The sequence below is a fragment of the Microchirus variegatus genome (assembly GCF_963457635.1).
Source record: "Microchirus variegatus genome assembly, chromosome: 8".
Lineage (NCBI taxonomy): Eukaryota > Metazoa > Chordata > Actinopteri > Pleuronectiformes > Soleidae > Microchirus > Microchirus variegatus.
Genome location: NC_139809.1, coordinates 18,342,789 through 18,365,705, shown reverse-complemented (window position 1 = coordinate 18,365,705; position 22,917 = coordinate 18,342,789). Strand labels below are relative to the sequence as shown.

The 22,917-nt window shown below is 40.9% G+C and overlaps 1 protein-coding gene across 1 annotated transcript; it reads right to left on the bottom strand.

The window, feature by feature from the left end:
- Nucleotides 1-147: 147 nt before the first annotated feature.
- LOC310930339 (uncharacterized protein) lies at nucleotides 148-15,780 on the bottom strand. The gene is made up of 20 exons (XM_083893290.1): nucleotides 15,661-15,780; nucleotides 12,182-12,334; nucleotides 11,978-12,084; nucleotides 11,781-11,889; nucleotides 9,840-9,956; nucleotides 9,695-9,756; nucleotides 8,725-8,871; nucleotides 8,451-8,642; nucleotides 8,226-8,325; nucleotides 8,003-8,144; nucleotides 6,773-6,956; nucleotides 4,951-5,050; nucleotides 4,255-4,382; nucleotides 4,129-4,160; nucleotides 3,433-3,545; nucleotides 3,206-3,351; nucleotides 2,451-2,545; nucleotides 2,298-2,376; nucleotides 2,109-2,217; nucleotides 148-583 (listed from the first exon to the last, which is right to left on the bottom strand). Exons 1-20 carry the CDS (start codon nucleotides 15,719-15,721, stop codon nucleotides 510-512), a joined length of 2,250 nt encoding a protein of 749 aa, XP_083749416.1. The 5' UTR covers nucleotides 15,722-15,780; the 3' UTR covers nucleotides 148-509.
- Between the last annotated feature and the right edge of the window lie 7,137 nt (nucleotides 15,781-22,917).

The following is a 22,917-nucleotide window of genomic DNA, read 5'->3' as shown; positions in this document are numbered from 1 at the left end:
TTATTATTGTAACGCCAGAGCTGGAACAAAGGAACATACAGCTGTGGCAGAACATGTTTTAAGTTGTCCTTACAATTCTCGTTCTTGCTGTGCACAGCCAGCTGGAAAACCGTTCAGAGACGCAGTTAAACACTGTTTTCATCTCAACATGCAGAGATCTAGAAGTCATTCTCACACACAAGCACGCACCCTTTACATTTAATATACACAAGGTTAAAAAAGTATACATGCATATCACAGAACAGTCATTTTAACAAAATACTATGTGCACAAATATCAAAATCCCCTGTATTGTAAAAAACAAACTGCTCCTTTACCACAGTTTAAAAGGACAGAAGAAACGAGCTGAAAAACGCCATAGTGTTAGGAGTTATATGTTAGGAGTACATTTTTTTAGACAAAGAAGGAAGTACCCACCTGAGACTAAACATGTCACATCGTCATTCAGATAAAATCTTGTGAGAGTAAATTCAACTGACGGGGAGTGGTTTTGACGACGTGATCCTCCGTCAACATCCAGCAGGATACGGAGCAAAGTAATACAGAGCCAGGAGGATCAGGTAGACCACCACCAGGGCTGTACCTGAGATTACAGGTTTACACGCCACCATCAAACCAAATCACTCAACGAGACAAACATGTTTCAAACCTACAAGTAAAGACAGCGACTCAGACATGACAAACCTCAATGCTCTATCCCTGAATCTGTATCATCATCACACAGTAAAACATAATCCTACATCCCCACAAACTTCTCAAAGGTCCAGTGTAACAGTTAGGATGGTTTATTGGTAGAAACAGGACAGAATGACCATAAGTCGGTTTGTATAAGTGTACGTTCATTTTAAAATAAGAATATATTTTATATGGACTTTAGGAAGCTCACTATTGAAACAGAAGAATTGCTTTCTAGTTTGTGAAGTATCGTGCAGTACTGCCAAGGTCTCAGTCACCCACTGGTGGACCTTGGAGGTACTGCAGGTAAGCGTCAGACTGGGCTCAAAGAAATTCACCAACAAATTCTTTGTTCTAGGAAAAATATCAGCGTAAAAATATAATAGAACTGATGGAATACATTTTTCTAATCACACTTTAAAGGTCAAATCGAGTGGTCCTGTTGCACATATATGTTAGTTATGGAGGTCTACTTATATACATTAACTTGTTTTTATGGCCAAAAACCTCCTAGTTGTTGGAAACTAGCCGATAGAAATATGTCCTTTTTGAAGCACTTGTCAGCTGTGCTATTTCAGACATAAATCTAGCCTGAGAAGACAGACTGTGTTGTAAAAGGCCAGTACCAGGAAGTGACATTCGGCACACCCGCTCTCAGAAGCACAGCTCCCCCCTCTGGAACGGTGGATGCACTGCTCCTCGTGATCAAAACATTGTTTTAACAATGTTTAAAAATAGCTTCTTCACGACTCCCCGCCGCAGTCCCTTTTATGACTTTGACGTGGAGTCAGACCCAGAGTCAGAAGACACTGTCGCTCGTGAAACACCTCCACAACGGACGTTATTCTTCTTCTGCGGTTACGCAACCGGATGTGCCCGGACTAGTGCCCGGACTAGTGCCCGGACCAGGACCTGCTGTTCCGGAGAACCATTGTTTACATAACCGGACCGGGTTCGGAGCGGGATCTCGCTGAGCGCGAGATTACAATAAAACACAGCGTTCTCAGCAGTGGCTGAACTGTTTGTTTCGAAACTTCAGGGCTTCATAAACAAGGCAATGACGCAGATACACACTAAAACGGCGTTAATTGGAACTTCCATTCTAGGTCTGCTTTAATAGACCTAACCAGTATTGTATACACATACTGTATATGTATATACACATATTGAATTCTTATGATAAACTATGTGGTAATATTTAAAGAAAACATAAGGCATCTCTGTTATGACAATGATTTTGATCGATATGGAATCCGTGCTTATCTATTACGATTATTTATTGGTAATATTTCATTATGAAGTGTTATGTGATGACTTAAATATTTTGTTGGATTCCCTTGGAAGGCTTGACAAAGGTCATTTTGAAGCTCTACTTCAGACATACATAAAATGACTTCTCTGTAAAAAACTGTTTCAAACAAACTGAAACTCACCCTGAAAATAATCCGACTTCCCGTCCATGAAGATGTAGTTGACGACGATGACGCTGAAGATACTGGCCCACAGGTGCAGGTCACTGAACAACAGCACAAAGCCCACATCCTGTGTAGAAGCAGAGACGGTGTTTTATCTCAGAGACTTTATTTATAATAAAAACACCAATGAAGAGAAAGGCTTCTTACGTAGAAAGCATTAAATAAGACCAGTATTGGAATCTGCAGCATGCAGACCTGCACGGCAATGCAGCTTCCCACCTCCAAACTGAGAGAAGACACACTCTGGTTAGAGACACACTGGGGAGGAACTTTCACTTGTTTTAATTATGCATCATTTACCTAAGACTGATGTGGTTCTGCAGAGCAAACTGGATCCCGTTAACGATCTCAGGGATCTCAGGAACCATCGCAAGAACCGTCACCCCAATGAAGTACTGGAGAAACAGAGACAGATGAATGTGAGCAGCAACAGTGTGTAAGATTGAACAGTGTACATATACTAAAACATATGTTTTATTTCAAATCAAACAATCCCATTACATTTCGCTTTTCGTGACTACGAATATGCCTTTTATATGTAACTATCTAACTACACAAACATTTAAAATACAACTCACATTTGCTCACATTTACCTGGAATTTAAGTCAAATCTGTCACTTTTTCTATGTGCAAAAGGCGTATTTCTTAAATATGGTTCAGAAGTTATTTAAAATGAGTGAGCACTGCATTTACTACAATAACACATGAGACATCAGCAGTACTGTCGCTAAATACACCAGACTCCTCTGTTAAATATTGAGATTTTAGACATTTCTCTGGTAACTGTTGGAGATTAACCCTCAGTGGCCGGCAGTCTGATGACGTCACACATAATATCTACTCAGCACACTTGGAACTTTGCCAGAGCAGGTACTAAAAAAAGTACCACATCAAGAGAGGACAGAGTTGTTTACATCTATCATGGTACACAAATGTCACTGTAGTTTCCTGACACACTTGGAAAAGGAAGGGGTGAGTGGAAGACTGCACTCTACAGTCCCACCAGTAGATGTCACTAATTCTCACACACGAGGCCGTGGCTGCATGTCCTCACCTGTGAGATGTTGGGTTGGTTCAGAATGGGCTGGATGTGCTCGGTGGCAAGATCGGCGCAGGCCGATGTGAGCACAGTGGCCATGATGAGGATGATCAGTGACCTCCAGCGTGACCAGTGGACCACCGCTCCGTGTTGACTACTCACTGCGCACACACACACACACCTTCATCATTCACCGTACATGTGGCTGTCATTGACTGTGTTACCATGACAGTGACTTATACCTTGTCCTCCTCCAACATGGATGTTGTAAATGTGAGAGTGTGTCTTCAGTGTGAATATCAGGCCGATGATGTAGGCGACGGGCAGCAGGACACACACGGAGTACACCAGAGGCCTGAGAAAGACACAGCAGCTCACACACAGATGACTCACAGCACAGCATTATGTTTAAGCTCCACCATAGTTGACTGGTTAACTTTTGTTTTTAAATGTATTTAACGCGTGAAATTGTCATGAGTGTTGATTCATGAAAAACATTACATTATGGATCATTTTCACAGACGTTTGGCAGTTCAAAAGGTCACCCACATGATAATAGTAAGCACAAATTTACTCATGATGATTTATTGTGAATTAGGTCACGGTGGTTTTTATTTCCTCGTTTTGAGAGACCAGGGACTTGCTTCATTTTCTACATTTATCGTTTGATGTGAGTGCAGCTGTGATCTGGGACAGAGACACACAAACGAGGACACTGCGGTGGACTCTCTAAATGTAAATGTCCTTCCTTAGAGCCTCTGTTTTCACTGGACGTGGTGTTAGTGCAGTGTGAAAACATGAGATGTGTATGATCTTACTTACAATAACTTGAGCTGGGTGACAAACTACACATCTTTTGTTGTTGTGATGCTAACTGAAGGTAACACATGTGGAAGAGGAGGTGGGGGATATTCATTGGTAGTGAGTAGGTGTCTTACTGAACGTGACTGTGGAACAGTGTCCCGTTGTTCTGTTGAAAGAAAAGACAAAGTCACATTAAACGTGTGTGTGTGTGTGTGTTTGGACGAATGTTGGTGAGCTGCTCCTGGTTAGTGACCGCTGACCAGATCATAGTGGCAGTTGTGGCAGACGAACTGTGCCTTGCTCATGGCGTTTCGTGCGGTTTCGTTGGTGCAGGCGTCGCACACCAGGCTGCCGTACGCCTTGGAGAACAGTGTGGGGGCAAACACACCTGGCAGACACATGAGTTTGAGACATTGTGGTAAATGATTTGTTTTTTAGACGCATACAGACCTTTACAGATGTGTATGTCACGACCTACAACTACTGCTGCATTCTTTTTATTGATTTTCTGAACAAATGTGGGAGGAGAATGAAATGTTAACGCAGATAAATGTACAAAATGTTAATCAATACGTTCTTCCCTGTTTGATTCATACTCTGCACTTCTTCAGACGATGATGATGTTCACTGCTGACCTAGAAACATGTTTACATGTCATAAACATGTTTGTTTACATGTTTCTAGGTCATAACCAATAAAACAAGGTGGTGAGATGTGTTCATGAATGAATCCAGAGAATGTTTCCACACACTATTGTTTAGTGAATGAAGTCCACTAAGAGCAGCAGTACCATAAACAGCCAGCAGGTGGCGCTTTAGTGTAACAATGTAAGAAGCTGCCATTTCTTGACAGCGTGCTGATGTGAGTAAGTTATTTTCATCTAAACAAGAGTTTGTGTTGTGCTCAGTTTCTAAAAATGTACAAGAGGATTTGGACGATGGTTTTTGAGGACTGACCTCCCACAGAGATGAAAAGCAGAGCGGAGCTCACTCCTGTCGAGCGACTGTTGAATCTTTGTTCGCTGTGTCTCAGGCCACCGATGATCATGCAGATGCCCTGCACACGGACAAAGACAAAGAGAACAGTGACATCAGATCACATTTGAACACCACTGCACTGTGGGAAACCACGTCTTTTAGCTTTTCTAATTCATGAAATTTTCAAATGTCATGAATTAGTTGAGCTGATCAGCTGAGCATGAACCAGTCATTTTAGTTACGGCTCCTCTTCAGCTGACTCCACTGCAGCTTTGAAGAACACACTTTTATCAAATCATTAGCATTTCTTAAATGTTTTTACAGTATAGTATAGCATCATTTTGGTACAGATGACACATTTTAATTCATTTCAATAAATGATCTTGACATTTTCATGTTGACATCAGTTCATATATGATCACTTGATGACATTGAGATAATCAGCACTGCTCGATGTGATCTAATTTTGGTTTGCTTTTTTTTATTTGTTTTCTTTCATTTCAAAAAGAGCACAAGTACAAAGTGCTGGCCTCATCTTGTGGGCACAGGGGGATATAAATAAAGGGAACAAAGCAAATGCACAAACAACAACAACAACAATGTCAAAAAAAAATCACAATGGATGGATAAGAGTATCAAACAGTAAATTAAGTTAAAGGGATAGTTTGGAATTTTGGACATAAGACCTATTTTCCAGCTCAGCCGGTGTGATGGAGACGTTTTCAAGAAATTTCATTCCGTTCTTCTAGTTGCCGAGTTCGCTAGTGCTATGGCTAGCGCAAGTCAATGGTACAAGTTAGCATGGCATTAGAAACACTCATACCGAGCACAGTGCACCCGAGGCAAATCAATTGTAACGACAGACTATCGATGTACATATCTGTGTTGATAGAATAATATTTGAAACAAAACCAACCTCGCATCGCATGAATCATCCATTTTTGAGGGACTACTTTCTCAGCAGCAGCAGAGGGCTATCTCGGTCTCCACAGACGCTCGTTCACGTTCTGCCCTTTGAGCGTCCCTCTCGTGCAATTCTTCTTCTGTACATTCAGGCTCGTACAGGTACGGTTGGGTTTGGGTGGGGGAAAAATCCTCATCAGTCTTGAAAAGTATCAGTATGTTCTCCAAAAGTGGCCATTTTTGTGAGATGAAGCTAGCACTGCAGGCTACTCTGCGTCTGTAGCAATGACAGCAGGTAAACAAACTATTATGGAACCGGTAACTTATAAGTGCTAGGTGATATCAGTCCGCCGCTGCGGATAGGAAGTATGACACGCTGCTGCTGAGACATAAATCCTTCAAATTGCAAGGTTGGTATTATTTCAAACATTCTATCAACACAGATATGTACATCGATAGTCTGCCTTTACAATTGATTTGCCTTGGGTGCACTGTGGAGTCAGTATGAGTGTTTCTAATGCCATGCTAACTTGTACCATTGACTTGCGCTAGCTGTAGCACCAGCAAACACTGCAACTAGAAGAACGGAATTAAATTTCTTGAAAACGTCTCCAGACGTCTCCATCACACCGGCTGAGTTGGAAAATTGGTCTTATGTCCAAAATTCCGAACTATCCCTTTAAACAACACATGCAAGTTATGTCCCATTGAGTAAAGGGTTATAGCAATACAATTATAATCATCATATTATTATTATTATGTGATTTGGGGGCATTACTATTAGTTGAATGAACTTTTAAACCGACAGGTTGGAAGGAAGTGGACTGATACGTAAGCGTAAACACTCACAGTGGGTGAGGCACATATTTGAGGTCATTAATGACATAAATTGACTCACAGGAATAAAGAGAATGCAGCCGAGCAGCGTGCCTGTGAGCGCAGCCTTAACCACCTCCTGCAGACACTTGTTGGATTCCTGGTGACTTCTGAGCAGAGCTGTGATGTAAAAGGTGAGTTCTGTGATGGAGCCGAAGGTGGCGTTCACCACTGCACCCACTGCAAAGTTACTCTGCGCTGAGATGCTGCCAATGCAAAAAGAATCTACAGTCATTTCAGTGAAATCAAAGGTAATGCTGCTAAAGGTCCAGTGTGTAATATCTATAAGGGTTTTTTGACTGAAACTGAACTGTACTACTGTACACCTGTAACATATTATCACCACAGGCTTTTAAAAAATATCAATGACGGAATCTCACTACTATTAGTGAAGAGTGAATAAGATAAAACATTTTCAAATAGATGTTGCTTTTTGACAGTTTCACTTCCAAATGTCCTGATGCAGTAATGTGTTAAAGTTCACTTCTTCTCTTCTTCACTTTTGGTTGTGCCCAGATATTTCCTTTGCTTTCCTTTCATTCTATACAATTCAGCATTGTGCTTAATGGCATCATGTTAGGTAAGAATAGTGAGGGGTGTTGAAATTCACCGCCACATTCTTAGCAATTTCATTCCGTCACTTTGATTTGAATGGTTATATGTACTTTACAGAGGTCTCCATGTTTCTACAGCTGTCCAAACAGACAAACCTAGAGTTTTGAGGCAGAAACTTCCTAGTGTATGTAAATAAAGGAGAATAGCATCCTTTCTGGTCTGTGAAGGCCACCATAGTTCCCTGGCACTCTTGGTAAAAGGAGGTCTTTTACCAAAGGAAAAATGGCGCTTTTCCATTATAAAGTTCGAACCCTAACCCTATCCCTGGCTCTACTCTGGGTTTCTTTGCTTTTCCATTAGTAATAGTACCTGGTACCTGGTACATGGAAGGAAATATCTAAAATGTCAATATTTAAAAGAGGACTCTGGTGTATTTAGCGACATCACTGCTGAGAGCTGGCAACCATGACTCGAATCACAACCTGTTCAGTGGTTTTTCACTTCTGTGTCAGACAGAATCTGAATTACTGAACTAATCTTTTTAATGAACTGATTCTAAAGATCCTGTACTCATAAGTAATGGAAAAACAACAGATCTGATACCAGACCGAGTAGCGCCAAGTTGTGCTGGAACAGTGTCACTATTCTTACACTCTGAAGCTTTAACATGTGTGTAAAGTTCATGAAAACAGCTCACCTGGCAATGCCCATACCAATGTAATACGACAGAGGTATCATGGAGCCAAGAGCTATGGCGAACTTGACTGCAGAGCCGGCGTACTGGTTTTCTTTGTCGATATATCCCATTACTATAGCAACTATGACCAGAGGGAGAAGGTCTGGGTGGGAGGGTCAAAGAAGAGAACATGTCTTCATGTCTACCACAGGCAAACTCACAGGCCACGCACAAAAAAGGATACTGACAGCAAACACGTTGATCCCATCAACAGTGTACTTGTAGTAGTACCAGTTTACAGCATGGTAACAGCACAGAAGTGCTCTGGTCTCATAGCTTACATTCTACAGGTCAAGTAAAAACAGACAAATGAATAAGTAACAGGCTCATAAGAAACAAACTAACACTGATTCATCTGTTGTTGGTGTATAGTTAGTGTGCTTTGGCTGATGCCCATTCTGTCACTCGCCTTTCTCCGTAAGCAAGAGGAAACAGAAACATCCTCAGGAGGCAGGAGGAGAATGACCGTCATGGTCCGTGCATTCATCTTAGAAACTGGGATGGTGAAGATCAGGATCCAGGAGAAGAAGCATGCCAGGGAATGGATGACCACCATGGGAGGGTATCCCAACAGCAACCACACGTATGTGGAGATACGACGCTAAAATAATAAAATAAAATAAAAAAACATGTCAGAAATCAGTGACTCAGTGCACAGTGGTGGTAATCACACGTGTTCTTACCCAGAAGGGAGTGAGCGGACGTTGTTCTGGGATCTCTATCACCTCTGTGGGTGAAGGCAGCAGAACTGGGGAGTTCTCACCCACATTATCTATGTTGCATTCACAGTCTGGTGCTTGTTCACAGCATCTCCTCAATGTGTTTCCAATCTGGAAACACAACCAGGTCACATTCATTCATTCATTTATTCATTCATCTTCTACCACTTGTCTGGTTCAGGGACGGGGAGGGGGGTGGAGCCAAGGCAAGACAAATCACTATGACATTCAAACCTATGGGCAAAGTCTCCACTTAAAGGTCCAGGACACATAAAATTATTTTCATTTGAGAGAACCCAAAAAACAGGCCACACGGTTGGTGTAGTGGTCAGGACCCAGGTTTACCACCCGGTCAGAACAAGGATCCTTTCTGCATGGAGTTTGCATGTTTCCCTGTGTGTGTGTTCGTGGGGGGGGGGTTTCTCCGGGTTCTTCCTCCCACAGTCCAAAAACATGCAATATGGGGATTAGGTCAACTGGACACTCTAAATAGACCATAAGTGAGATTGTGAGAGTGAATGGCTGCTTGTCTCTATACTGTATGTGTCCCTGTGGTGGACTGGCAATCTGTCCAGGGTGTGAACCCCACCTATCGCCCTATGTCAGCTGAGATTGGAACAGCGACCCTCATGTGGAGGATAAGGCGGTAGAAGATGGATGGATGGAGATCCCAAAAAACACATGGGGAGAACACAAGCTCAACAAAAAACGTAATCTTAATGGATGCTGTGCACTGTTTTTCATACATGTACCGCAATGAAAGACTGTGTTGTAACCTTGTTCTGTTGCTGCTTTCATGACCACAGCTTCTGCTTTCATGATGGAGTATGGCAGGACAATGAGGAAACTACAGGCTGTGCTAGGTATCTACCTAATTTCACTTGGTAGAGAATGGCAAAATAACAAGAAGACTGAAGTTAGACCCCAACATTACCTCATGGATTGTCTTGCCAAAAGGCCACAGGAAGTAGCAGGACAACTTCCAGCAAAGTTTCCCTGAAGATAGAGAAAGAGACACATGAGGGGAATCGCTGGTGCTCACCAATCTCACAGTAATCTTGATTGATTAGCTCACGTACCATACGGTAATCCAGCGACAGTGATGAACATAAGCAATCCGACCAGGAAATATGCCAGTGAGAGCCACCAGCCAAAGAGAAACACATAGAGGACATTTCCACATGTGATCAGACGACCTAATTCCAGGGAGAACCAACAAAAGAGTGAAAGACTCATTAATTCTCCATGATCTTACATATCATTTACACAGTTTAATTTTATTTCTACGTTATCATACTCATCACATAAACAGCAGATGTTTACTCAGTGATATTCACATGGACAGCAGCAAAGAGAGGAAAATAAATAAATACATCCGTTCATTTAAAAAGGAAAGAGGGTATCAAATAAATGTAAACTAGATTCCTCATTGTAATAGTTTACCCATGTCATTTTCTCAGTCCACATATTGTATGTTGTGATTATTTTAACTGCTTTTGCTGGCAATAATTGTCGATGACACATAGTTTCATTGTTTTTACAACAGTTATTCGTAGGAGTTTAAGCAACTGTCTCAATCAGGAACAATAAAGTGAATTGCTGAGATCTGGTGACTGTGTGGTCTGAAGGAGGCAGTTAGTGATCCAGAAACATGTTCAGAAGTAAAAAGGTGCACAGTTAGTCAGTAACTATATGTTTCAATCAGAGAAAAGGGTCTTGCACACTCTCTCAGCCTCTCTCAGGCCTTCCTTAAGATCAGGAGCAGTGTGACAGTGACACTCATTTATAATGATAAGCCTCAACAACCGCGCTTCATTTGACAGTTTAACATATATCACATAAATCTGAATATTTAAGTTAACTTTTCAATGAAGTTCCTCCCAACCACTGCAGTAATTCTACTGACACGTACCATAGAGTAGACATGTTGAACAAGATATTGATGAGCATTTCAAAAATTAGCAAGAGACAAAATGTTTGAAACAGTGTCATTAAGCAGGCAGATAAAGGAGGAGCCACAGTGTTTGTGGATACATCTGACTGTCAGCCTGTCTGTGCCAGTTCACCAGTCCATCACAGGGACATATATACAGAGACAAACAACCATCCACTCTTACACTGACACTATAGTCAATTTAGAGTGTCCAATTGACATGTTTGTGGACTGTGGGAGTAAACCCATGGACACACAAGAAAATGCAAACTCCATCCATGAATACTGAAAGGATGTGGAACAGGTAAAAAGTAGAATAAGAAAACATTTAAAAAATACAGAAAACATGGTCTGCCATCTGTCTCATGACTTGCCCTTGTGGTAAAGTAGAGCATTAATGCAAACATGTTAATGTTCCAGTAGCAGCTGATTTCCTCTCTCAGATATATTGGTAATGGGTTTTTGGATTCACTGAGTCATGGACTGAACTCTGACTATGACCTGATGTGTTTCCTCATTATGGTAATATATTTTCTCCATTGGTGTATAGTTGTACAGTTAAATGGTATTTTTGATGTTAAAACCGTGTTTGTACACTTTTCTGTATTGGTATAGTCTGTGTATGTTAAACTGCCAAAGGACTCTTGACTGTTTGCTTCCTCCGAGTGTATGAGAGTTTGTTTTCAGTCTTCAGTCAACATTCTTTACTTAATTCTACAATGTCGATATGTTCTATATCAATATAATGTTTACATATAATTGCTTTGAATGTTTTACCTCAGATGTGCAAAATGTTTCTGTTTTCTGTTGTTTTGACCATGGATTTTAGTATTTTTATAAAAATCTGTCTATTATTAATAATTATCAGCATCAACTGATCAGAAAATCGTGGTAAATGTCGTCCACTCCCAGTGCACAGTAATTATGACCCAAAATATCTGTTCAGTTCTTCTAACTGTCGTCATTTTGTAAAGTCAAATGTCATCACAGCCATTACTTTTAGTATAGTAAGTATAGTTATATACCATAATGAAATCAATAAAGTGAGACCACTCATCAGTGCAAGGCTCACACAATAAAAGCAAACCTGATTGTGGTTTGATGATGTTCAGCTCAGAGTAGAGCTCTTTCACGACCTCTGACCTGACTTCAAACGGACGCTCTGTCACGTGGCTCTTCCATTTCCGGAAACCAAACTGACACACACAGGAACACACACACACACACACATTAAACACCAGTTTATCATCCCTGCAGAACTCAACCCTCCAGGCGTCTTCTTACCCTGTAGTTGTTGACCAGTTTGTTGGCCTCCACTTCGTTCTCTGCTCTGATGGTTCTTTTACTTTGAATCTCTTCCCACGTATCATCACATGCGTTGTGGCCTGGACCTAAAACCGTTGGCAAGAAGACAGTAACGTTCATAAACCCAAACTAAGTGTTAAAGAAAATGAAATCAATAAAGATCAGTCGGTGCTGCGTACTCACATGCTCGTGCAGGGACGCACTTTGTTGTGCACAGTGCATGACATGTGGAGCGATGTGCAGGTGGAGACGGAGATGAGCAGCTGTCTGTGGAGAGGACCTGTTGACTTTGTTCATGGCTCTCGTCTGCCTGGAGATCCTGCTCCAACCAAGGATCTGCAAGAAAACACACATTATTTATTGCCACATTTGTGTCCTGGAGGACAGCATCATTAAGAATGGACTGTGTGCTTGAAGTTGTTTAAATGATGCGGATGTTAAAGAGTTGGCCAAAATGTGAAATATATTTGAATATAGACTGTGTCATGAGCTCAGTTCCTGTCCTTTATTTTGTTAAAGCTCACATAGAGTGGTCCTGTTGCACTTTATGTTAGTTATGGAGGTCTACTTACATACATTAACTGGTTTTTTATGGTCAAAAACCTCCTAATTGCTGTAAACGAGCCGATAGAAATCTGTCTTTTCTGACGCTGTCCTGAGATTTTTCAGAGATCTCGCTGAGCCCGAGATTACAATAAAACACAGCGTTCTCAGCAGTGGCTGAACTGTTTGTTTCAAACCTTCAGGGCTTCGTATACAAGGTAATGACGCAGATACACACTAAAAAACATTGTTAATGTAGTGTGTTCTGCTCTATGTTTCAGGAGGCTGGCAGTTTGGAGGGGCGGAGCTTCTGAGCCACTCACCTCCTCATTGACTTACTTCTGTATAGCAGAGACTAGATAATAAATATCATATTTATATTAAGATGTGCATAAACCTGTTATTTGTATACATTTCATGTTACGGTCCATGGCTTTGTCCATATCATTCATGCTTTATTTGAAGTATTTTATTTGAATTTAAAGAAAAAAAGAAACTGTTTTGCTGTTGTCAGATGAGTCTTTGTTGCCACTCTGTGTCAGTTACATGACACACTGTGTCAGTTCAGTCCTCTCCAGTCCTGAGCTGCACAGTCAGCCTGGATTCACTCACAGCCCTCACCATATTCATTTTATTCTGCTCAGCAGCAGAAACAAGCGTGACACTGCTGCTGTCACATGACAGAGACTGAATCAATTCATCATATTCAATTAACTGGGAAAACAGTGTTGTCCCGTGTCCTTTATTAGCTGTAAAGGCATGCTCAACTGCTGGGACATGTTGCACGATATTATCACTCATTTTGGTGAAATTTTATTATGGTGATGATCATGAAGAGATTTATGAAGAGAGTCCTAGTGATTTCTTTTTTTAATGTGCCAAAATGGGGAGCTGCATCTTTCCTTGTGACTTATTATGATTTAAAAAAATATATTTGACATGCAATAATATCTTGAATTGCATTTATTTTGGTCAGGATAATCATGGTGGGAAATGTATATATTCATAGTGATATATGTATGAACTAATTCTAAGAATCCTTGATGCTCTGTGCTGTTTGTTCCTCCTGCAGGAACAAATAAATGTTAAGATTTTGCCACAACATTTCTGTCTATCTTTGATCTGTTGACTGTGCCTGACAGTCGAACAAAAGCTGTGTCTGTTCTGCACAGAAACCAACGGCATGACTGTAATTAAATAAAGGGCGCTCATGTATTCAATCATTCTGTACCAGGGTTTGTCTCGACCAAGATAGAGCCTTGAAAAATGTGAATAAGTGAATATTATATACATATATATATATATATAGACATTAATACCAACTTCCCTTGTTACATCAGCTCGCTGCATTGCACACAGTTAACTCTGGTCTCGTTTCAGTTCCTAGGTTTGCCGCTGTATACACTTACACAGTCATATAAGGACTGCACACACACAGAGGAGTCATTCACTAATCAGCCTCTACGTTTGTTTATGACTTGGCCTGAACAATTAATCGACATTTTATCGAAATCGCAATACAGAGTACTGCAATTTTCAAATCGCAGGGGACGCTATATCTGTTCAAGCCAAAATGTGTGAGAAAATATCATTTTAGATTAATTATTATCACACATCTTATTCTACAGACTGAAGAGAACATCTGCACAAATATCACACATGAATCCTTTTAAATGTTTTTTTGAATGAAAATGAGAATGTTGTATGTATGTAAAAATGATCATTCCCTCTGACAACGTGAATCGTATCGCAATAGCATTTCCTGTCAAAATAATTACATTAGATATTTATTCAAAATTGTTCAGCCTCATTTATCACCATATAAATAAATGTGTGAACACGGTCGTCAGTTCCTTCTCTCTGTTTTATGACACTATAGATCAAACTGATGTTTAGGTCCAGATTCCATCCGTTGTCTTTCTTGTCTTCTTTGTTTCAGTATCTCTGTTTTCTAGAACTGGTTGTATTCCATCAGTCCTGATTTCAAACACATCACTATGTGTCTCCACAGACATGAAAACACAGACAGTCACATGGAGCTCATCGACTTGTGTGGACAATGGTTTGAACAATGATAACCTAACCCTTACATGTTCATGTCACACCTACCATCAAAGCACAAACCTCATCTCTACCCACAATGGGATAGGTTATACAGTAGGAATAGAGCAATTCCAATCTCTTCAAAAAATAAATGTGCAGTAAAATAAGCACTTCAGCACCAGTTTAACTATGGCCCATATTTCCTGTTTGGCCTTTTTCTACCTTTTGTTAACGTCTGTCTTCTGTTTTGTTCTCGTGTATTTAGTTTTATTCCATATCTATAGGGACACATAAGCCAATGGCTATAATCTGTCCTATTTACACGACGTCAATCTAAAGATGCAAATTATACACAACAATTGATTAAATATATAAGTCTGTGAATTTAAATGGCTGTTATGTCAGATTAATATTAACCTGTGACTGTAATAGAACAGATCATTCTTTGCAGGTGCAACTTTGTCGAAGCAAAAATGACAATGACTGTAAATTATTGTGCCTCATTAGGACCAGGTTTTGGTCTCCATAAGTACTACTGGTCCTGACAAAGTCAGTGTTTATGTCAGTCTCACACACACACACACACACACACACACACACACGCACACACACACACACAGTTTCCATGACTTCAGAGTACATTGCATCGACTTACATTCATTTCCTTGAAACCTAACCTTAAAACGTGTCCTCACCTTAAAATGAAGGAGTTATCGTCACGAGGACTTGCCTTTTTGTCCCCATAAGGGCGACAAATCCCCACAATGTGAGTGTGTAAACAGATTTAGGTCCCCACAACATGAGTAATGGCTGTACGCACACAAACACAGGGACTACGTCGTAACGAACACAGCGTGACCGTGACAGCGTCTTTACTCTCTTCATTCACTCATTACTCATTCACTCATTCATTCATTCACTCATTCATTCACTCGTTGTTATCACAGTGAACATCAGCTGCTGACACACTTGAGTTAAAATGGAGCGCGCTGTCACTGCGATGTTCAACTCTCCGACGTCGTCGTATGTATAATAAAGTTGTCGTAAGTGTGTGTGTGTGTGTGTGGGCTCCTCACCGTGCGTGTGTTTCCTCCTCCTGCTGCTCGTGTCGCAGCTCTGTGTGGACGGTAGAGACATGTCCTCACTGTCTTCACTGTCCTCACTGTGTCCCCGACGACTCCAATCAGCTCAGTCTGTCTCGACCCGAGGACGAGAGACGCACGAGACGCGCTTTACGGAGGGATCGTGCCGCTTGGGATTGTGGGAAACGTAGGCCACTCTGGTTCAGCTCCTTACAGAAGAGTGTAAAGATGCAACCAGAACGACTCTGATAAGTACGGTGGCCGAAAAGTGCAAATCACAACGACATTGACTTCTACCGGAGGAGACGGGACGAACTCGCGATCACATTATTAGGAACAATGACAACGCGTTAAAAAATAGTTGACCTTAATTGCGTTGTGATAGGATTTGGAAAATATTTTAAAAAGACTACAACCTCTCACTGATTTCTTAGATTCCGTGGGACCGTCAACTGTAAAGGTTGTGAGTTTGATTCCCTAATCTACATGCAGTGTGACACAGCTCATGATGGCTGTGTGTGAATGGGTATGAAACAGATGATAGAAAAGGTGCTGCAGCATTGAGCCATCAAGATTAGAAAAGCACTATATACATATTAGAGCTGAAACGATTAATGGATTACTAAATTAATCGCCAACCATTTTGATAATCAATAATCGGTTTGAAGCTTTTTTCATTATTAAAACAAGATTTCTGATTGTTTCAGCTTCTTAAGTGTGAATATTTTCTTGGTTTCTTTGCTCTACATAACAAATGAATCCTTTTGGTTTATGGACAAAACAAGACAATCTAGAACATCATCATTTCCAGCTTTGACAGACACTGATCAACGTTTTTTATATATTTACTGACATTTTATGGACCAAACGATTCATAGATTCATCAAGAAAATAATCAACAGATTAATCTCTGTCCAGAGGAACCTAGGAAGAGCAAAGCCCTCTTTGGTAGAGGACCTGAGCTTGGAGAAGAGGCAAGACCACACAAGTACTGTATTATTATTTTTGTGTTAGTCCCACACGATCTTAACTTTGTTATTTACAACCACCTTGACCCTGGGACCTCCAGTCTAACCTCAGTGCAGATGTTTGTTTACACTATTCCTGGCCACGTGGATACGACGTTCCATGTCCTGGAGCCATCACCTTACTCACTCACACTCTGTCTCTCAGAGGCATATTTGCACATCCTGCCTGCTGTGGTTGACTCCAGCCTCTGTTTGTCTAGAGCTTTAGGGTGTGTGCAGTCATGACGAGCACGTCTGTGCTGTCCTTTATTTATATTTCTACACATGGTTGCCTTTATTTCTGATATTTTGTAAATTATTCAGCAGAAAAATAGATAGTGACATATGACTGATTTTCTTTATTTAATGTTATTGTTCAGTTCTGTTTTATTTCAATCTTTAACATAGCCTGCATATCATGCATGCAAGTTGATCCAAATCACCAGTGTACCTTCTGTCCAATTCATGAAGTGGTTTTTAAAAATTGGTATTTAAAACAGTGATGTAGTGGTGAGGAAACCTGAAGACTGCAGTCAAAGTGTCATGACATGAAATAAAGGTGACCATTTTTAGAGCTGGTTATTGATTTAATCAATTTATATTTTTTTCCACATACCAGATGGAAAAAAGGCTTTGTCTTTGCTAAGCTAAGGGAATCATGAAGCCATATTTGCTTGTAGAGTAATTTGCTCCACCCTGTGGTCAAAAATAACTATTACATGCATTTTCTTCTCTCTCAGAAATCCAGGTTTTTAGTTGGGCTTGTCTTCAAATTGGTGTTCAAAAAGCTATTTTATACTTATTTTCCTCCAAAAGCACAAGCATATGTCAGATATTTTACAAACAGTTCAACTTAATACATTTTGGTAGATTTTTGGTTGATCATATTTGCCTTCTCTAAAATGAGCAGCTCCCGTTCCTAAGCACATACCTAAACAACTCTCTAATCACAGCATCCTCAGTGTAGCACTGGCACCAATCATTTGTCTCCAGAATTCACCTCTTTATAATTTCACTCTGCCTCACCTGACTGGAGCAGACGACTGATAACTCAACTATTCAGTCCTCCCAGGTCAGCTCCGTGCTCCATCAGCAGAGAAATGCCTCCAAAACCCTTGAAATATCCTGACTCTCTGACTCGTCTCGGCATTGTCTCAGTTCTCCTCAGATCTGAGCTGCTTCTAATAAATCTTTTCAACTTATAATCAAATCTCTGCAACAATATTCATCCAGTTCTGGCAAGAGTTTTGCATTAATCTATGGTCCAATCTTCCAAAATCCTCAACCTTGCATGTATGTGGACACTCTGGGGCTTATAGCTTAGATAAGTTAGATAGTTAGGTAGTTTAACAGACGAATCAGTTCAACTCCCATCATGTGTTATTGCAAAAATAAAACAGGAAGCAAATAACCTGTCTTCAAAAAAGTGACTGTTTCTTACTTTGAGTCAGTTTGCCTTTAGAAACCAGAGATACATTTAACTGTCTTAAAAGAGAGTAGACTGAAATGATTGATTTATTCATTACTCTTCACAAACGTTAGGCCATGTTCACTTCTATCCACTTTTTCTGGGAATTCCACTCATGATGATTGGCATCATATAAAACCTTGACTGTTACGTGATTATGTAGAAGTGTAGAAGAAACCTTGCAGGCACATTGTACACCAGCAAAATAAACATGGGACAAATAAAGTTCAAGGTCACACAGACCTTTGCAAAGGTTTTTGTGACCTAAATGTTGGACTAGCAAATAAATACTTGAATTTCAAACGGACATCAACCCCAGTAATCTGATCTGTTACAGCACAGTTCATCCTGTTGTCTCTACCTAGAAGGTACAAAGCCGTTTTGTCTAAAGGTACGTAAGACTAAATATTAGCTGAACAAGAATAGAAAACATGACAAGAAATATTCAAGGAGTTAAGGTCACTTTTAGATATAACGTGATCATGTAACTTCATTTAACTCACCTGAAGACTACAGCTGAGGCCCCTAAAGTACCTTGTCAAAAGATTTAGAACAAGAATGAACATTCCACCAGTACTGAGAGAAGAGTTTACTGACAGTTTTATGGGAAAAAACAAACCAGCAATACAAAGTGAAGGAAGATACATTCATTGTCTACCACTTGACCCTCCACATGAGGCTCACCAGGGGGACCGTATCTATGTTCCCCGGGTCCTATGTTCCCCGCTTTGTATGTGACTGGGGAACATAGGACTCTTTCTATAAAGAAGGGTCATATGTTCCCCGCTGTTCACCCAAAAGGACCCGGGGGACATAGTACCCTCTCCCTTACCCTAACCCTTACCCTAACCCCTAACCCTAACCCCAACCCTTACCCTAACCCTAACCCTAACCCTTTACCCTGGAGCTCCACACCCAGGCATCCACAAAGTGGGGAACATAGGACCCCTTTTTTTTTAAAAAAAGGTCTGATGCTCCCCGATCGGGGAACATAGGACCCGGGGAACATAGGTACGACCCCCTCACCAGGTGCTAGAACAAATCCCAGCTGAAGCAGGGTGAAATGTGGCGTACACCGTGGACAAGTGGACCAGTCCAAAACAGGGCCAACATATCGAGAAGAAGAACCATTCACACCTACGGTCAATTTAGAGTGTCTAATCTGCATGTTTTTAAACTGGCGTATACCTGGAGTGCAGAACATGCAAACTCCACGCAGGAAGGTCCTCTGTCAAACACAGGATCCGAACTGGTCACCTTTTACCTGTGAGGCAACAATACTTGCCACTGTTCCCCTGTGTCACCCGGGTCCAGGAAACATTTTCACACAATATACATATATATATATATATATATATATATATATATATATATATATTTATTTTTATTTTTTAAGATGTCACACATCCTGCAGCAGGCATTGTGAATTTAACACACATCATTTTAAAGAGAAGGATAAACCTGTGGCAACAAGGCTAACCACTGTACCACTGTGTGGCCGTAAGAAACATAAGTACTTATTCAACATATAAAGTAAGTTTAAATAATATTGAAGTACCAGAATACAAGTATAAGTAAAGTAAAACGTTTGAAATAATGAATAACCAGAAAAGCACTTGGAGAGCATAGACCTCCACCAAAGCAGCTCAGCCCCCAACAAAATAGTGATAAAAATAGTGATAGCCATAGCTAGTCATTCTAGGATAGTCATTCTATCACAAGAGGAATAAGACGTGGAATTCAAATTTCCTCAACATGCAGTATCACTTCATTTAAAAAAAAAGGTTATTATTTTATTTTTATTTATTATTTTAGAATATGAAATAAAGGGCCATATACATCGCATCTGTCACTTAGGTGAATTATTATATTATCTTACAAACAAGCAGATGTCGTTATTTAACAAACTCTTTCCAGACACTGTTAATGCACTGATTTGAAGAAACTTTGTGACAGAATTTGAAGAAACATTTGGCAACAAATAAATCCTGAGGCCATAGAGACCTGCAACAAGGTTTTTGTGACCCAAATGTTGGATTTGTCAATGTCAAACGCACCTCATCACCTTGTCCAATACATGTGATCTTGTGACGTTGCCCAAAGGTTGCTTGGTTACTCAAACATTACACAATGCACTGTGGCACATTTAGATAGCGATAGAAAGATGGGAAGCCGTGATTGGTGGTGGTTTGGTTGTGGAGGTGGGGGTTTTAAAAGTCAAACCTAATCACCTATAAATGTGGTCGCACAGACATAAGTGGTGCACTTGGGGACAAACAGCTGTGAAAACATGGGAAAGCCATCGAGTGCCACCTCTTTGGTGGTACTAGCACTGCTAAGCTGCCTTGCTGCAAGAAATGTGGAGGCTCAGGGTTCATCGTGGATGAAGCCAGCACAAAAGGGTCATCAAGGAACGGGTACGTATCCTGGACAACCAGCTCCACAACCATATCCTGGCCAAACTAATACCAAACCGGTTCCGAAACCATATCCTGGACAACCAGCTCCACAACCATATCCTGGACAACCAGCTCCACAACCATATCCTGGACAACCAGCTCCACAACCATATCCTGGACAAACTAATATCAAACCAGTTCCGAACCCATATCCTGGACAACCAGCTCCACAACCATATCCTGGACAAACTAATATCAAACCAGCTCCACAACCATATCCTGGACAACCAGCTCCACAACCATATCCTGGCCAAACTAATATCAAACCGGTTCCGAAACCATATCCTGGACAACCAGCTCCACAACCATATCCTGGACAACCAGCTCCACAACCATATCCTGGACAAACTAATATCAAACCAGTTCCGAACCCATATCCTGGACAACCAGCTCCACAACCATATCCTGGACAAACTAATATCAAACCAGCTCCACAACCATATCCTGGACAAACTAATATCAAACCAGTTCCGAACCCATATCCTGGACAACCAGCTCCACGACCATATCCTGGACAAACTAATATCAAACCAGTTCCGAAACCATATCCTGGACAACCAGCTCCACAACCATATCCTGGCCAAACTAATATCAAACCAGTTCCGAACCCATATCCTGGACAACCAGCTCCACGACCATATCCTGGACAAACTAATATCAAACCAGTTCCGAACCCATATCCTGGACAACCAGCTCCCCAACCATATCCTGGACAAACTAATATCAAACCACCTACACAGCAAGGACCCGTTATACATCCTCCACAAAATCAAGTATACTATGACCAGTCTCGACAGGAGCCACAAATCTCTCCACCACAGACACCACACAGAACTAGCCCTTTAGTGCCAAAGGACCCTAATGACGTGAGTTGTGAGGTGAACCGCAATGTGAGGATCCCATGTGGAGGTCCTCAAATCTCTGCTGCTGGATGTGAAGCCATTAACTGTTGCTTTGATGGCCAACAGTGCTTCTTTGGAAAGGCTGGTGAGTTTTTGAGAGGGCTTTTGTTTGTTGTTCGTTAAGGAAATTAACTTTTATTCCAGTTGTTGACTGATTAAAGGGGTGGTTTAGGGAGAATAATTATATACAAAAATCTAGCAAGAGCATATTCTACATATTTAAGTTTTTTTTTGTTTTCTTACTAGTACATCTAACCACTCAACCTATTAATGTATGCTTTTGTGTCACCAGTGACCATCCAATGTACAAGGGATGCTCAGTTCATTGTTGTCGTGGCCAGAGATGCAACACTGCCCAACATTGACCTGGAGTCAATCTCAATGCTGGGGGGAGGTCAAGGCTGTACCCACGTTGACTCTAATTCAGAATTTGTCATCTACCAGTTTCCTGTTACTGGCTGTGGTTCTATGATTTGGGTAAGACCTTGCTTGTCTCCGTTTACCCAGCCATCCATTATCTACTGCTTTATCCTCCACAAGAGGGCTGCGAGGGGTGCTCAGCTGACATGGGGCGATAGGTGGCCATCACAGGGCCACATATAGAGACAAATTTAGGGTGTCCAATTTATCTAACCCCCATATTGCCTAAACCTAACCCATGTTTTTGGACTGTGGGAGGAAACCGTGTATATATATATATATGTATATATATATATATACATATATATATATATATATAAAATGTTTTTATTGTGTGTGACTGTACTGTTACAAGTCTTTGACTGTGTATTGTAGGAGGAGCCTGGCATTATAGCCTACGAGAACCGTATGTCGTCCAAATTCGAGATGTTAACAGGCGAACGTGGAGTAATTACCAGGGATAGCCAGTTTGAGTAGGTGATCTTTTATTTTTAGAACATTATGATGTATCTCACAAGATGTGTAATCCCTGTTTTTTTGTTTGTTTGTTTTGTCAAGATTGATTTTCCAGTGTAGGTTCATCGGTACTTCTGTGGAAACCTTGGTTGTGGAAGTATTACCATTACAAGAGCCTCCTTTACCTGTTGCCGCTCTTGGACCGATCAGAGTAGGAATGAGGTTGGCTAATGGACAGTGCTTATCAAAGGGTTGTAATGAAGGTAAACATGTCAGCGTGGCATCATTTATGCATTTATGGACAATTTTACTAACTCACGTCTGTTCTCACAGTGGATGTAGCCTATAACTCTTACTATTTGGAGGGAGACTACCCTGTGACCACAGTACTGAGGAACCGAGTGTATGTGGAGGTTCAGCTCCTTGAGAAGACGGATCCAAACCTAGTCTTGACTCTTGGTCACTGTTGGACAACCACAAGCCCCAACCCTCACAGCCTGCCTCAGTGGGACATTCTGATAGATGGGTAACTACAACAA

Coding starts and splice junctions, on each gene's coding strand:
- LOC310930339 (XM_083893290.1), bottom strand. CDS start 15,721: ATGTCTCTACCGTCCACACAGAGCTGCGACACGAGCAGCAGGAGGAGG. Junction 8,643..8,724: donor GTCCGCTCACTCCCTTCTGG/GTAAGAACACGT, acceptor TTATTATTTTAG/CGTCGTATCTCCACATACGT. Junction 2,546..3,205: donor ACCAACCCAACATCTCACAG/GTGAGGACATGC, acceptor CTGTTTCTCCAG/TACTTCATTGGGGTGACGGT.